Below are 15,358 nucleotides of genomic sequence, written 5' to 3'. Positions count from 1 at the left end.
TCGGTACTGAGGGAGGGCCGCACTGTCGGAGGGTCAGTACTGAGGGAGCGCCGCACTGTCGGAGGGTCAGTACTGAGGGAACCCCGCACTGTCGGAGGGTCAGTACTGAGGGAGCGCCGCACTGTCGGAGGGTCAGTACTGAGGGAGCGCCGCACTGTCGGAGGGTCAGTACTGAGGGAGCCTCGCACAGTCGGAGGGTCAGTACTGAGGGAGCGCCGCACTGTCGGAGGGTCAGTACTGAGGGAGCCCCGCACTGTTGGAGGGTCAGTACTGAGGGAGCGCCGCACTGTCGGAGGGTCGGTACTGAGGGAGCTCCGCACTGTCGGAGGGTCAGTACTGAGGGAGCGCCGCACTGTCGGAGGGTCGGTACTGAGGGAGGGCCGCACTGTCCGAGGGTCGGTACTGAGGGAGCGCCGCACTGTCGGAGGGTCAGTACTGAGGGAGGGCCGCACTGTCGGAGGGTCGGTACTGAGGGAGGGCCGCACTGTCGGAGGGTCAGTACTGAGGGAGGGCCGCACTGTCGGAGGGTCGGTACTGAGGGAGCGCCGCACTGTCGGAGGGTCAGTACTGAGGGAGCGCCGCACTGTCGGAGGGTCAGTACCGAGGGAGGGCCGCACTGTCGGAGGGGCCGTCTTTCGGGATGAGACGTTAAACCGAGGGCCCCGTCTGCCCCTCTCGGGTGGGTGTAAAAGATCCCACGGCCCACTATTGGAAGAAGAGCAGGGGGGAGTTCTCCCCGGGGTCCTGGGCCCCGATATTTATCCCTCGACCGACATCTGGGTCATTTATCACATCGGCTGTTTGTGGGATCTTGCTGTGCGCAAATCGGCTGCTGCGTCTCCCACATTACAACAGTGAGTGCTCTTCTCAAATGCCTTCTTTGGCCGTGAAGCTTTGGGACGTCCTGAGATGGTGCTGCACCTGATGATTTGGGGAGGGTGGTGAGGGCAATCCTCTGTTAATAATTGTGAAATGATTCGTGTTGACAGATGTCCTTCACGCTGGTGATGAACATTATCAACGTTATCTTCGCTGCAGTCAGCGTCCTGAACTACGGCTTCAAGTTTTATTTAATCGCGGGCAGAACGACAAAGGATTGCAAAGGTTTACTGGATTGTGTGAGTTTAATATTGCTGTGACAATGAGCCAATGTGGCGGGGACGTCTGCGGGGAATGTTTTGGGTGTGTTACTAATTCATCCTCAGGGTGTGGACTTTACGACTGCATTCAAAGAGGAGACAGACTGGTGATTGACTCTCCTGTCTGCCAATATCAGCCACTTCCTGACTGGAGGGACCCCCTGGATTGTAGGGATGGGGGTGTAGCTTATATTACAGGGAGGTCATTCACTCAGACCCCGAAAACCATCCAGGGAACACCGAGAGGTATGGTTAATACTTTTCATTTATCAAGTCAGTGATTTCACACAACTCCTTACACGCAGTTCCCACGAGAGCGGTACCCAGAAAAACTCACGCGCAACGGGCTCATCGGGAATGCCCAGAGCGTATCGGTTTGCCTGCTCACACCCGACTTGGTCAGACAAGGTCAAAGTCCCAGAGGGGCTGAGTCTTTTACCGGGTTTATCACATCCACCTCGACTCAGTCTCTCTCGTTCCACACGGTCTCCTCACCATCTGACCCCACACTCCGTCACTCCCCCACAGACTGTGACAGATTAATGTCTGGACACCGGCCTCTGACCTCAGCCCCCCCGTCTGACCGTCTGACACCACTTCTTCTGCAGGGTGGTAATAGTAGGGGACTTTAACTTTCCCAACATTGACTGGGACAGCCATAGCATTAGGGGCTTGGATGGAGAGAAATTTGTTGAGTGTATTCAGGAGGAATTTCTCATTCAGTATGTGGATGGCCCGACTAGAGAGGGGGCAAAACTTGACCTCCTCTTGGGAAATAAGGAAGGGCAGGTGACAGAAGTGTTAGTGAGGGATCACTTTGGGACCAGTGATCATAATTCCATTAGTTTTAAGATAGCTATGGAGAAGGATAGGTCTGGCCCAAAAGTTAAAATTCTAAATTGGGGAAAGGCCAATTTTGATGGTATTAGACAGGAACTTTCAGAAGTTGATTGGGAGAGTCTGTTGGCAGGCAAAGGGACGTCTGGTAAGTGGGAGGCTTTCAAAAGTGTGTTAACCAGGGTTCAGGGTAAGCACATTCCTTATAAAGTGAAGGGCAAGGCTGGTAGAAGTAGGGAACCTTGGATGACTCGGGAGATTGAGGCACTAGTCAAAAAGAAGAAGGAGGCATATGACATGCATAGGCAGCTGGGATCAAGTGGATCCCTTGAAGAGTATAGAGATTGCCGGAGTAGAGTTAAGAGAGAAATCAGGAGGGCAAAAAGGGGACATGAGATTGCTTTGGCAGATCAGGCAAAGGTGAATCCAAAGAGCTTCTACAAATACATAAAGGGCAAAAGAGTAACTAGGGAGAGAGTAGGGCCTCTGAAGGATCAACAAGGTCATCTATGTGCGGAACCACAAGAGATGGGTGAGATCCTGAATGAATATTTCACATTGGTATTTACGGTTGAGAAAGGCATGGATGTTAGGGAACTTGGGGAAATAAATAGTGATGTCTTGAGGAGTGTACATATTACAGAGAGGGAGGTGCTGGAAGTCTTAACGCGCATCAAGGTAGATAAATCTCCGGGACCTGATGAAATGTATCCCAGGACGTTATGGGAGGTTAGGGAGGAAATTGCGGGTCCCCTAGCAGAGATATTTGAATCATCCACCGCTACAGGTGAGGTGCCTGAAGATTGGAGGGTAGCAAATGTTGTGCCTTTGTTTAAGAAGGGCGGCAGGGAAAAGCCTGGGAACTACAGACCAGTGAGCCTGACATCTGTAGTGGGTAAGTTGTTAGAGGGTATTCTGAGGGACAGGATCTACAGGCATTTGGAGAGGCAGGGACTGATTAGGAACAGTCAGCATGGTTTTGTGAGAGGAAAATCATGTCTCACGAATTTGATTGAGTTTTTTGAAGGGGTAACCAAGAAGATAGATGAGGGCTGTGCAGTAGACGTGGTCTACATGGACTTCAGCAAAGCCTTTGACAAGGTACCGCATGGTAGGTTGTTAGATAAGGTTAAATCTCATGGGATCCAAGGTGAGGTAGCCAATTGGATACAAAATTGGCTTGACGACAGAAGACAGAGGGTGGTTGTGGAGGGTTGTTTTTCAAACTGGAGGCCTGTGACCAGCGGTGTGCCTCAGGGATCGGTGCTGGGTCCGCTGTTATTTGTTATTTATATTAATGATTTGGATGAGAATTTAGGAGGCATGGTTAGTAAGTTTGCAGATGACACCAAGATTGGTGGCATTGTGGACAGTGAAGAAGGTTATCTAGGATTGCAACGGGATCTTGATAAATTGGGCCAGTGGGCCGATGAATGGCAGATGGAGTTTAATTTAGATAAATGTGAGGTGATGCATTTTGGTAGATCGAATCGGGCCAGGACCTACTCCGTTAATGGTAGGGCGTTGGGGAGAGTTATAGAACAAAGAGATCTAGGAGTACAGGTTCATAGCTCCTTGAAAGTGGAGTCACAGGTGGATAGGGTGGTGAAGAAGGCATTCGGCATGCTTGGTTTCATTGGTCAGAACATTGAATACAGGAGTTGGGATGTCTTGTTGAAGTTGTACAAGACATTAGTAAGGCCACACTTGGAGTACTGTGTACAGTTCTGGTCACCCTATTATAGAAAGGATATTGTTAAACTAGAAAGAGTGCAGAAAAGATTTACTAGGATGCTACCGGGACTTGATGGTTTGACTTACAGGGAGAGGTTAGACAGACTGGGACTTTATTCCCTGGAGAGTAGGAGGTTAAGGGGTGATCTTATAGAAGTCTATAAAATAATGAGGGGCATAGATAAGGTAGATAGTCAAAATCTTTTCCCAAAGGTAGGGGAGTCTATAACGAGGGGGCATAGATTTAAGGTGAGAGGGGAGAGACACAAAAGGGTCCAGAGGGGCAATTTTTTCACTCAAAGGGTGGTGAGTGTCTGGAACGAGCTGCCAGAGGCAGTAGTAGAGGCGGGTACAATTTTGTCTTTTAAAAAGCATTTGGACAGTTACATGGGTAAGATGGGTATAGAGGGATATGGGCCAAGTGCAGGCAATTGGGACTAGCTTAGTGGTATAAACTGGGCGACATGGACATGTTGGGCCGAAGGGCCTGTTTCCATGTTGTAAACTTCTATGATTCTATGATTCTAGATTCACTTCGATACGTCTGACTGTTTAAATACTCGGGAGACGTAGCCTGCCGATCGTAACAGGGGGGATGCGAGGAGGGGAGATACAGCCCAGGGTATAGTTTGGTCAAAGTCGAGTGACCCGATCTCCCCTCACCCCCTGTGCTCGCTGACCAACACTGGCTCCCGTCTGAGAACGCCTCGATTTTAAAATTCTCATCCTCCTGTTCAAATCCCTCCATGGCCCCTCGCCCTCCCTCCCTATCTCTGTAACCTCCTCCAGCCCCTACAATTCTCATCCTCCTGTTCAAATCCCTCCATGGCCCCTCGCCCCCTCCCTCCCTATCTCTGTAACCTCCTCCAGCCCCGACAATTCTCATCCTCCTGTTCAAATCCCTCCATGGCCCCTCGCCCCCCTCCCTCCCTATCTCTGTAACCTCCTCCAGCCCCCGACAATTCTCCATCCTCCTGTTCAAATCCCTCCATGGCCCCTCTCCCCCTCCCTCCCTATCTCTGTAACCTCCTCCAGCCCCGACAATTCTCATCCTCCTGTTCAAATCCCTCCATGGCCCTCGCCCCCCCTCCCTCCCTCTGTAACCTCCTCCAGCCCCTACAATTCTCATCCTCCTGTTCAAATCCCTCCATGGCCCCTCGCCCCCCTCCCTCCCTATCTCTGTAACCTCCTCCAGCCCCTACAATTCTCCATCCTCCTGTTCAAATCCCTCCATGGTCCTCGCCCCCCTCCCTCCCTATCTCTGTAACCTCCTCCAGCCCCTACAATTCTCATCCTCCTGTTCAAATCCCTCCATGGCCCCTCGCCCCCCTCCCTATCTCTGTAACCTCCTCCAGCCCCTATAATTCTCCATCCTCCTGTTCAAATCCCTCCACGGCCCCTCGCCCCTCCCTCCCTATCTCTGTAACCCCCTCTGACCCTCCGAGATCTCTGCCCTCCTCCAATTCCGCCCTCTTGTCCATCCCCCTCGATTCCCATCGCTCCACCATTGGCGGCCGTGCCTTCAGCTGCCTGGGGCCCTGAGCTCTGGAATTCCCTCCCTAAACCTCTCCCTCTCTCTCCCTCCTCCTTTAAGACGCTCCTTAAAACCTCCCTCTTTGCCCGAGCTTTTGGTCACCTGTCCGATTATCTCCTTATGGGGCTCGGTGGGGAATTTTAATCTGATTTACGCTCCTGTGAGGGACCCTGGGGACGTTTCACTACGTTAAAGGGGCTGGAGAGACGGGAGTTGTTATTGGGATGAATCTGATGGGTGGGGTTTAGGTCGGGGGGAGTGGGGTTTAGGTCGGGGGGAGTGGGGTTTAGGACGGGGGAATGGGGTTTAGGATGGGGGGAATGGGGTTCAGGATGGGGGGAATGGGGTTCAGGATGGGGGGAATGGGGTTTAGGATGGGGGAATGGGGTTTAGGATGGGGGGAATGGGGTTTAGGACGGGGGGAATGGGGTTCAGGATGGGGGGAATGGGGTTTAGGATGGGGGGAATGGGGTTTAGGACGGGGGGAGTGGGGTTTAGGTCGGGGGGAGTGGGGTTTAGGACGGGGGAATGGGGTTTAGGATGGGGGGAATGGGGTTCAGGATGGGGGGAATGGGGTTCAGGATGGGGGGAATGGGGTTTAGGATGGGGGAATGGGGTTTAGGATGGGGGGAATGGGGTTTAGGACGGGGGGAATGGGGTTCAGGATGGGGGGAATGGGGTTTAGGATGGGGGGAATGGGGTTTAGGACGGGGGGAATGGGGTTTAGGATGGGGGAATGGGGTTTAGGATGGGGGAATGGGGTTTAGGATGGGGGGAATGGGGTTTAGGACGGGGGGAATGGGGTTTAGGATGGGGGAGTGGGGTTTAGGACGGGGGAATGGGGTTTAGGATGGGGGGAATGGGGTTCAGGACGGGGGGAATGGGGTTCAGGACGGGGGGAATGGGGTTTAGGATGGGGGGAATGGGGTTTAGGATGGGGGAATAGGGTTTAGGATGGGGGAATAGGGTTTAGGACGGGGGGAGTGGGGTTTAGGACGGGGGGAATGGGGTTTAGGACGGGGGGAGTGGGGTTTAGGACGGGGGGAATGGGGTTTAGGATGGGGGAGTGGGGTTTAGGACGGGGGGAATGGGGTTTAGGATGGGGGGAATGGGGTTTAGGATGGGGGGAATGGGGTTTAGGATGGGGGGAATGGGGTTTAGGATGGGGGGAATGGGGTTTAGGACAGGGGAATGGGGTTTAGGATGGGGGAATGGGGTTTAGGACGGGGGGAGTGGGGTTTAGGATGGGGGGAATGGGGTTTAGGACGGGGGAATGGGGTTTAGGATGGGGGGAATGGGGTTTAGGACGGGGGGAATGGGGTTTAGGACGGGGGAATGGGGTTTAGGATGGGGGGAATGGGGTTTAGGATGGGGGGAATGGGGTTTAGGACGGGGGGAATGGGGTTTAGGACGGGGGAATGGGGTTTAGGATGGGGGAATGGGGTTTAGGACGGGGGGAGTGGGGTTTAGGATGGGGGGAATGGGGTTTAGGATGGGGGAATGGGGTTTAGGATGGGGGGAATGGGGCTTAGGACGGGGAGTGGGGTTTAGGACGGGGGGAATGGGGTTTAGGATGGGGGGAATGGGGTTTAGGATGGGGGAGTGGGGTTTAGGTCGGGGGGAGTGGGGTTTAGGATGGGGGGAATGGGGTTTAGGATGGGGGAATGGGGTTTAGGATGGGGGGAATGGGGTTTAGGATGGGGGGAATGGGGTTTAGGATGGGGGAATGGGGTTTAGGACGGGGGAATGGGGTTTAGGATGGGGGGAATGGGGTTTAGGACGGGGGGAATGGGGTTTAGGATGGGGGAATGGGGTTTAGGACGGGGGAGTGGGGTTTAGGATGGGGGAATGGGGTTTAGGATGGGGGAATGGGGTTTAGGATGGGGGGAATGGGGTTTAGGACGGGGGAGTGGGGTTTAGGACGGGGGGAATGGGGTTTAGGATGGGGGGAATGGGGTTTAGGACGGGGGAGTGGGGTTTAGGACGGGGGGAATGGGGTTTAGGATGGGGGGAATGGGGTTTAGGACGGGGGGAATGGGGTTTAGGATGGGGGGAATGGGGTTTAGGACGGGGGAGTGGGGTTTAGGACAGGGGAATGGGGTTTAGGATGGGGGGAATGGGGTTTAGGACGGGGGAGTGGGGTTTAGGATGGGGGGAATGGGGTTTAGGACGGGGGGAATGGGGTTTAGGACGGGGGAATGGGGTTTAGGACGGGGGAATGGGGTTTAGGATGCGGGAATGGGGTTTAGGTCGGGGGGAGTGGGGTTTAGGACGGGGGAATGGGGTTTAGGACGGGGGAATGGGGTTTAGGACGGGGGGAATGGGGTTTAGGACGGGGGGAATGGGGTTTAGGACGGGGGAGTGGGGTTTAGGACGGGGGGAATGGGGTTTAGGACGGGGGAATGGGGTTTAGGACGGGGGAATGGGGTTTAGGATGGGGGGAATGGGGTTTAGGACGGGGGGAATGGGGTTTAGGATGGGGGAAATGGGGTTTAGAATGGGGGTAATGGGGTTTAGGACGGGGGAATGGGGTTTAGGATGGGGGGAATGGGGTTTAGGACGGGGGAATGGGGTTTAGGACGGGGGAGTGAGGTTTAGGATGGGGGGAATGGGGTTCAGGTCGGGGGGAATGGGGTTTAGGACGGGGGAATGGGGTTTAGGATGGGGGAATGGGGTTTAGGATGGGGGGGACATGATTTAAACCAATCTGTGTGCTCCTGGAATCTCGGGATGTGATCCTTCACAGAGAGAGACGGTGTTTCACTCACTGAGAATGAACACAAGAGGAGCTGGGGTGATGTTGGAGTTTACGATAAACAGGCCGGTTTAACAGACAATCTGACCGTGTTTCTCCCAGATGAATTCCACCACTGCCATCGTGGTATTGCTGATAACCACGAGTGTGCTCCAGCTGGCAATAGCGATCACATCGTCCACGTACATCTGCTTCGGATTACAGTGTTGTGGATCAAACACCAATCAGGTAAGAACAGGAGAGAAAACCGTGTGTGGGTCTATTATAAACACAGTGTGTGGGTCTATTATAAACACCGTGTGTGGGTCTATTATAAACACAGTGTGTGGGTCTATTATAAACACAGTGTGTGGGTCTATTATAAACACAGTGTGTGGGTCTATTATAAACACCGTGTGTGGGTCTATTATAAACACAGTGTGTGGGTCTATTATAAACACAGTGTGTGGGTCTATTATAAACACAGTGTGTGGGTCTATTATAAACACAGTGTGTGGGTCTATTATAAACACCGTGTGTGGGTCTATTATAAACACAGTGTGTGGGTCTATTATAAACACAGTGTGTGGGTCTATTATAAACACAGTGTGTGGGTCTATTATAAACACCGTGTGTGGGTCTATTATAAACACAGTGTGTGGGTCTATTATATACACAGTGTGTGGGTCTATTATAAACACAGTGTGTGGGTCTATTATAAACACAGTGTGTGGGTCTATTATAAACACAGTGTGTGGGTCTATTATAAACACCGTGTGTGGGTCTATTATAAACACAGTGTGTGGGTCTATTATAAACACAGTGTGTGGGTCTATTATAAACACCGTGTGTGGGTCTATTATAAACACAGTGTGTGGGTCTATTATAAACACAGTGTGTGGGTCTATTATAAACACAATGTGTGGGTCTATTATAAACACAGTGTGTGGGTCTATTATAAACACCGTGTGTGGGTCTATTATAAACACAGTGTGTGGGTCTATTATAAACACCGTGTGTGGGTCTATTATAAACACAGTGTGTGGGTCTATTATAAACACAGTGTGTGGGTCTATTATAAACACAGTGTGTGGGTCTATTATAAACACAGTGTGTGGGTCTATTATAAACACCGTATGTGGGTCTATTATAAACACCGTGTGTGGGTCTATTATAAACACCGTGTGTGGGTCTATTATAAACACAGTGTGTGGGTCTATTATAAACACAGTGTGTGGGTCTATTATAAACACAGTGTGTGGGTCTATTATAAACACAGTGTGTGGGTCTATTATAAACACCGTGTGTGGGTCTATTATAAACACCGTGTGTGGGTCTATTATAAACACAGTGTGTGGGTCTATTATAAACACCGTGTGTGGGTCTATTATAAACACCGTGTGTGGGTCTATTATAAACACCGTGTGTGGGTCTATTATAAACACCGTGTGTGGGTCTATTATAAACACAGTGTGTGGGTCTATTATATACACAGTGTGTGGGTCTATTATAAACACAATGTGTGGGTCTATTATAAACACAGTGTGTGGGTCTATTATAAACACAGTGTGTGGGTCTATTATAAACACAGTGTGTGGGTCTATTATAAACACCGTGTGTGGGTCTATTATATACACAGTGTGTGGGTCTATTATAAACACAGTGTGTGGGTCTATTATAAACACCGTGTGTGGGTCTATTATAAACACAGTGTGTGGGTCTATTATAAACACAGTGTGTGGGTCTATTATAAACACCGTGTGTGGGTCTATTATAAACACAGTGTGTGGGTCTATTATAAACACAGTGTGTGGGTCTATTATAAACACAGTGTGTGGGTCTATTATAAACACCGTGTGTGGGTCTATTATAAACACCGTGTGTGGGTCTATTATATACACAGTGTGTGGGTCTATTATAAACACAGTGTGTGGGTCTATTATAAACACAGTGTGTGGGTCTATTATAAACACAGTGTGTGGGTCTATTATAAACACAGTGTGTGGGTCTATTATAAACACAGTGTGTGGGTCTATTATAAACACAGTGTGTGGGTCTATTATAAACACAGTGTGTGGGTCTATTATAAACACAGTGTGTGGGTCTATTATAAACACAGTGTGTGGGTCTATTATAAACACCGTGTGTGGGTCTATTATAAACACAGTGTGTGGGTCTATTATAAACACAGTGTGTGGGTCTATTATAAACACAGTGTGTGGGTCTATTATAAACACAGTGTGTGGGTCTATTATAAACACAGTGTGTGGGTCTATTATAAACACCGTGTGTGGGTCTATTATAAACACAGTGTGTGGGTCTATTATAAACACCGTGTGTGGGTCTATTATAAACACAGTGTGTGGGTCTATTATAAACACCGTGTGTGGGTCTATTATAAACACAGTGTGTGGGTCTATTATAAACACAGTGTGTGGGTCTATTATAAACACAGTGTGTGGGTCTATTATAAACACAGTGTGTGGGTCTATTATAAACACAGTGTGTGGGTCTATTATAAACACCGTGTGTGGGTCTATTATAAACACAGTGTGTGGGTCTATTATAAACACAGTGTGTGGGTCTATTATAAACACAGTGTGTGGGTCTATTATAAACACAGTGTGTGGGTCTATTATAAACACAGTGTGTGGGTCTATTATAAACACAGTGTGTGGGTCTATTATAAACACCGTGTGTGGGTCTATTATAAACACAGTGTGTGGGTCTATTATAAACACAGTGTGTGGGTCTATTATAAACACAGTGTGTGGGTCTATTATAAACACAGTGTGTGGGTCTATTATAAACACAGTGTGTGGGTCTATTATAAACACAGTGTGTGGGTCTATTATAAACACAGTGTGTGGGTCTATTATAAACACCGTGTGTGGGTCTATTATATACACAGTGTGTGGGTCTATTATAAACACAGTGTGTGGGTCTATTATAAACACAGTGTGTGGGTCTATTATAAACACCGTGTGTGGGTCTATTATAAACACAGTGTGTGGGTCTATTATAAACACCGTGTGTGGGTCTATTATAAACACAGTGTGTGGGTCTATTATAAACACCGTGTGTGGGTCTATTATAAACACAGTGTGTGGGTCTATTATAAACACAGTGTGTGGGTCTATTATAAACACAGTGTGTGGGTCTATTATAAACACAGTGTGTGGGTCTATTATAAACACAGTGTGTGGGTCTATTATAAACACCGTGTGTGGGTCTATTATAAACACAGTGTGTGGGTCTATTATAAACACAGTGTGTGGGTCTATTATAAACACAGTGTGTGGGTCTATTATAAACACAGTGTGTGGGTCTATTATAAACACAGTGTGTGGGTCTATTATAAACACAGTGTGTGGGTCTATTATAAACACCGTGTGTGGGTCTATTATAAACACAGTGTGTGGGTCTATTATAAACACAGTGTGTGGGTCTATTATAAACACAGTGTGTGGGTCTATTATAAACACAGTGTGTGGGTCTATTATAAACACAGTGTGTGGGTCTATTATAAACACAGTGTGTGGGTCTATTATAAACACAGTGTGTGGGTCTATTATAAACACCGTGTGTGGGTCTATTATAAACACAGTGTGTGGGTCTATTATAAACACCGTGTGTGGGTCTATTATAAACACAGTGTGTGGGTCTATTATAAACACAGTGTGTGGGTCTATTATAAACACCGTGTGTGGGTCTATTATAAACACAGTGTGTGGGTCTATTATAAACACAGTGTGTGGGTCTATTATAAACACAGTGTGTGGGTCTATTATAAACACAGTGTGTGGGTCTATTATAAACACAGTGTGTGGGTCTATTATAAACACAGTGTGTGGGTCTATTATAAACACCGTGTGTGGGTCTATTATAAACACCGTGTGTGGGTCTATTATAAACACAGTGTGTGGGTCTATTATAAACACCGTGTGTGGGTCTATTATAAACACAGTGTGTGGGTCTATTATAAACACCGTGTGTGGGTCTATTATAAACACAGTGTGTGGGTCTATTATAAACACAGTGTGTGGGTCTATTATAAACACAGTGTGTGGGTCTATTATAAACACAGTGTGTGGGTCTATTATAAACACAGTGTGTGGGTCTATTATAAACACAGTGTGTGGGTCTATTATAAACACCGTGTGTGGGTCTATTATAAACACAGTGTGTGGGTCTATTATAAACACAGTGTGTGGGTCTATTATAAACACAGTGTGTGGGTCTATTATAAACACAGTGTGTGGGTCTATTATAAACACCGTGTGTGGGTCTATTATAAACACAGTGTGTGGGTCTATTATAAACACAGTGTGTGGGTCTATTATAAACACAGTGTGTGGGTCTATTATAAACACAGTGTGTGGGTCTATTATAAACACAGTGTGTGGGTCTATTATAAACACCGTGTGTGGGTCTATTATAAACACCGTGTGTGGGTCTATTATAAACACAGTGTGTGGGTCTATTATAAACACAGTGTGTGGGTCTATTATAAACACAGTGTGTGGGTCTATTATAAACACAGTGTGTGGGTCTATTATAAACACCGTGTGTGGGTCTATTATAAACACAGTGTGTGGGTCTATTATAAACACAGTGTGTGGGTCTATTATAAACACCGTGTGTGGGTCTATTATAAACACCGTGTGTGGGTCTATTATAAACACAGTGTGTGGGTCTATTATAAACACCGTGTGTGGGTCTATTATAAACACAGTGTGTGGGTCTATTATAAACACCGTGTGTGGGTCTATTATAAACACAGTGTGTGGGTCTATTATAAACACAGTGTGTGGGTCTATTATATACACAGTGTGTGGGTCTATTATAAACACAGTGTGTGGGTCTATTATAAACACAGTGTGTGGGTCTATTATATACACAGTGTGTGGGTCTATTATAAACACAGTGTGTGGGTCTATTATAAACACAGTGTGTGGGTCTATTATAAACACCGTGTGTGGGTCTATTATAAACACCGTGTGTGGGTCTATTATAAACACAGTGTGTGGGTCTATTATAAACACAGTGTGTGGGTCTATTATAAACACAGTGTGTGGGTCTATTATAAACACCGTGTGTGGGTCTATTATAAACACAGTGTGTGGGTCTATTATAAACACAGTGTGTGGGTCTATTATAAACACCGTGTGTGGGTCTATTATAAATCGGTCTGTTATAAACACCGTGTCACCCTCTTGTGTTAAATTCTGACCCATTAATTCCCCCCCTCAGTCCTGGCTCCTCTTTGTTCCACATTCTCTCCGCCCTGCTCATCTATCTGCCGTACTGTAAGTTTTACGGACAGCAGTGTAATTCTGCCTCTTTCCCTGTCTTTCCAGGGCGATGCTGCTCTCCATGAACCCTGACACGGGCAGAGGTCTCTCAATTCTTGTCTCCAGCCGCTCGGAACATGGTTTACGAGAGCCGGGGACATCCCCGAACTTGTTGAACCCGCTCCCCGTCCCTGCACGGTCTCGGACACCAGCTGTCTGCTTGGATAAACCTGCAGTTCACAGTCAGCATGTTCCAATATTTCGATTCAGTCTCGTCGACAATCGTCGTATTGTATCCGGAGACCTCCCCCTTTCTCCAGCCCCTTTCACCACCTCAGGACGTCCCAAACAGCATCACCGACAATCGGGGACAGTTTTTAAAGTTTAGCCGCTCTTGCAATGTGGGAAACGCAGCAGCCGATTTGCGCACAGCAAGATCCCACAAACAGCAGATCATTAGTGAAAAAAAACAATTACATAGAATTTACAGCATAAAAACAGGCCATTCGGCCCAACGGGTCTATCCCAGTGTTTACGCTCCCCACGAGCCTCCTCCCTCCCTCCTCCATCTCACCCTATCAGCATATCCTTCTATTCCTTTCCCCCTCATGTGTTTATCCAGCTTCCCCTTAAATCCATCTCCACTATTCCCCTCGACCACTCCTTGTGGGAGCGAGTTCCATATTCTCACCACTCTCTGGGGAAAGAAGTTTCTGGGATCATCCTTGTAAATCTTTTTTGCACCTTCTCCAGTGCCTCAATATCCTTTTTATGTTATGGAGACCAGAACTGTGCACAGTGCTCCAAGTGTGGTCTAACCAAGGTATATGGAGACCGGAACTGTGCACAGTGCTCCAAGTGTGGTCTAACCAAGGTATATGGAGACCGGAACTGTGCACAGTGCTCCGAGTGTGGTCTAACCCAAGGTATATGGAGACCAGAACTGTGCAGAGTGCTCCAAGTGTGGTCTAACCAAGGTATATGGAGACCAGAACTGTACACAGTGCTCCGAGTGTGGTCTAACCAAGGTATATGGAGACCGGAACTGTGCACAGTGCTCCGAGTGAGGTCTAACCAAGGTATATGGAGACCGGAACTGTGCACAGTGCTCCAAGTGTGGTCTAACCAAGGTATATGGAGACCAGAACTGTGCAGAGTGCTCCAAGTGTGGTCTAACCAAGGTATATGGAGACCAGAACTGTACACAGTGCTCCGAGTGTGGTCTAACCAAGGTATATGGAGACCAGAACTGTGCACAGTGCTCCAAGTGTGGTCTAACCAAGGTATATGGAGACCAGAACTGTGCACAGTGCTCCAAGTGTGGTCTAACCAAGGTATATGGAGACCAGAACTGTGCACAGTGCTCCGAGTGTGGTCTAACCAAGGTATATGGAGACCGGAACTGTGCACAGTGCTCCAAGTGTGGTCTAACCAAGGTATATGGAGACCAGAACTGTGCAGAGTGCTCCAAGTGTGGTCTAACCAAGGTATATGGAGACCAGAACTGTGCCCAGTGCTCCGAGTGTGGTCTAACCAAGGTATATGGAGACCAGAACTGTGCAGAGTGCTCCAAGTGTGGTCTAACCAAGGTATATGGAGACCAGAACTGTATGCAGTACTCCAGGTGTGGTCTAACCAAGGTATACGGAGACCAGAACTGTGCACAGTACTCCAGGTGTGGTCTCACCAGCACCCTGTACAGTTGGAGCATGACTTCCCTGCTTTTATACTCCATCCCCGAGAAATAAAGGCCAATATTCTGTTTGCCTTCCGGATTACCTGCTGCACCTGTACGTTGACTTTTTGTGTTTCATGTACGAGGACACCCAGATCCCTCTGTACCGCAGCATTTTGTAATATTTCTCCATTCAAATAATATTTTGTTTTTTTATTTTTCCTCCCAAAGTGGACGACTTCACATTTTCCCACATTATTTTCCATCTGCTGAATTTTTGCCCATTCCCTGAACCTGTCAATATCCCTTTGCAGACACTTTGTGTCCTCATCACAACTTGCTTTTCCACCTATCTTTGTATCATCAGCAAATTTGGCCACAAAACACTCTGTTCCTTCATCCAGGTCATTG

General features: G+C 48.3%; 1 protein-coding gene across 1 annotated transcript in view; it reads left to right on the top strand.

Moving 5' to 3' along the window:
* LOC137319800 (membrane-spanning 4-domains subfamily A member 4A-like) overlaps positions 1 to 14,378 on the top strand; it is a 37,552-nt gene extending 23,174 nt beyond the window's left edge. Inside the window, exons 4-6 of the mRNA XM_067981733.1 lie at positions 990 to 1,118; positions 8,102 to 8,227; positions 13,339 to 14,378. Coding sequence (XP_067837834.1) covers positions 990 to 1,118; positions 8,102 to 8,227; positions 13,339 to 13,365 — 282 coding nt within the window. The 3' untranslated portion in view covers positions 13,366 to 14,378. The remainder of the gene's footprint in view (positions 1 to 989; positions 1,119 to 8,101; positions 8,228 to 13,338) is intronic.
* The last annotated feature ends 980 nt before the right edge of the window (positions 14,379 to 15,358 follow it).

This window comes from Heptranchias perlo, unplaced genomic scaffold (genome assembly GCF_035084215.1).
Source record: "Heptranchias perlo isolate sHepPer1 unplaced genomic scaffold, sHepPer1.hap1 HAP1_SCAFFOLD_896, whole genome shotgun sequence".
In the NCBI taxonomy this organism is placed as follows: Eukaryota; Metazoa; Chordata; class Chondrichthyes; order Hexanchiformes; family Hexanchidae; genus Heptranchias; species Heptranchias perlo.
The sequence above is the reverse complement of the archived record's forward strand: the minus strand, read 5'-3'. Positions and strand labels throughout refer to the sequence as shown.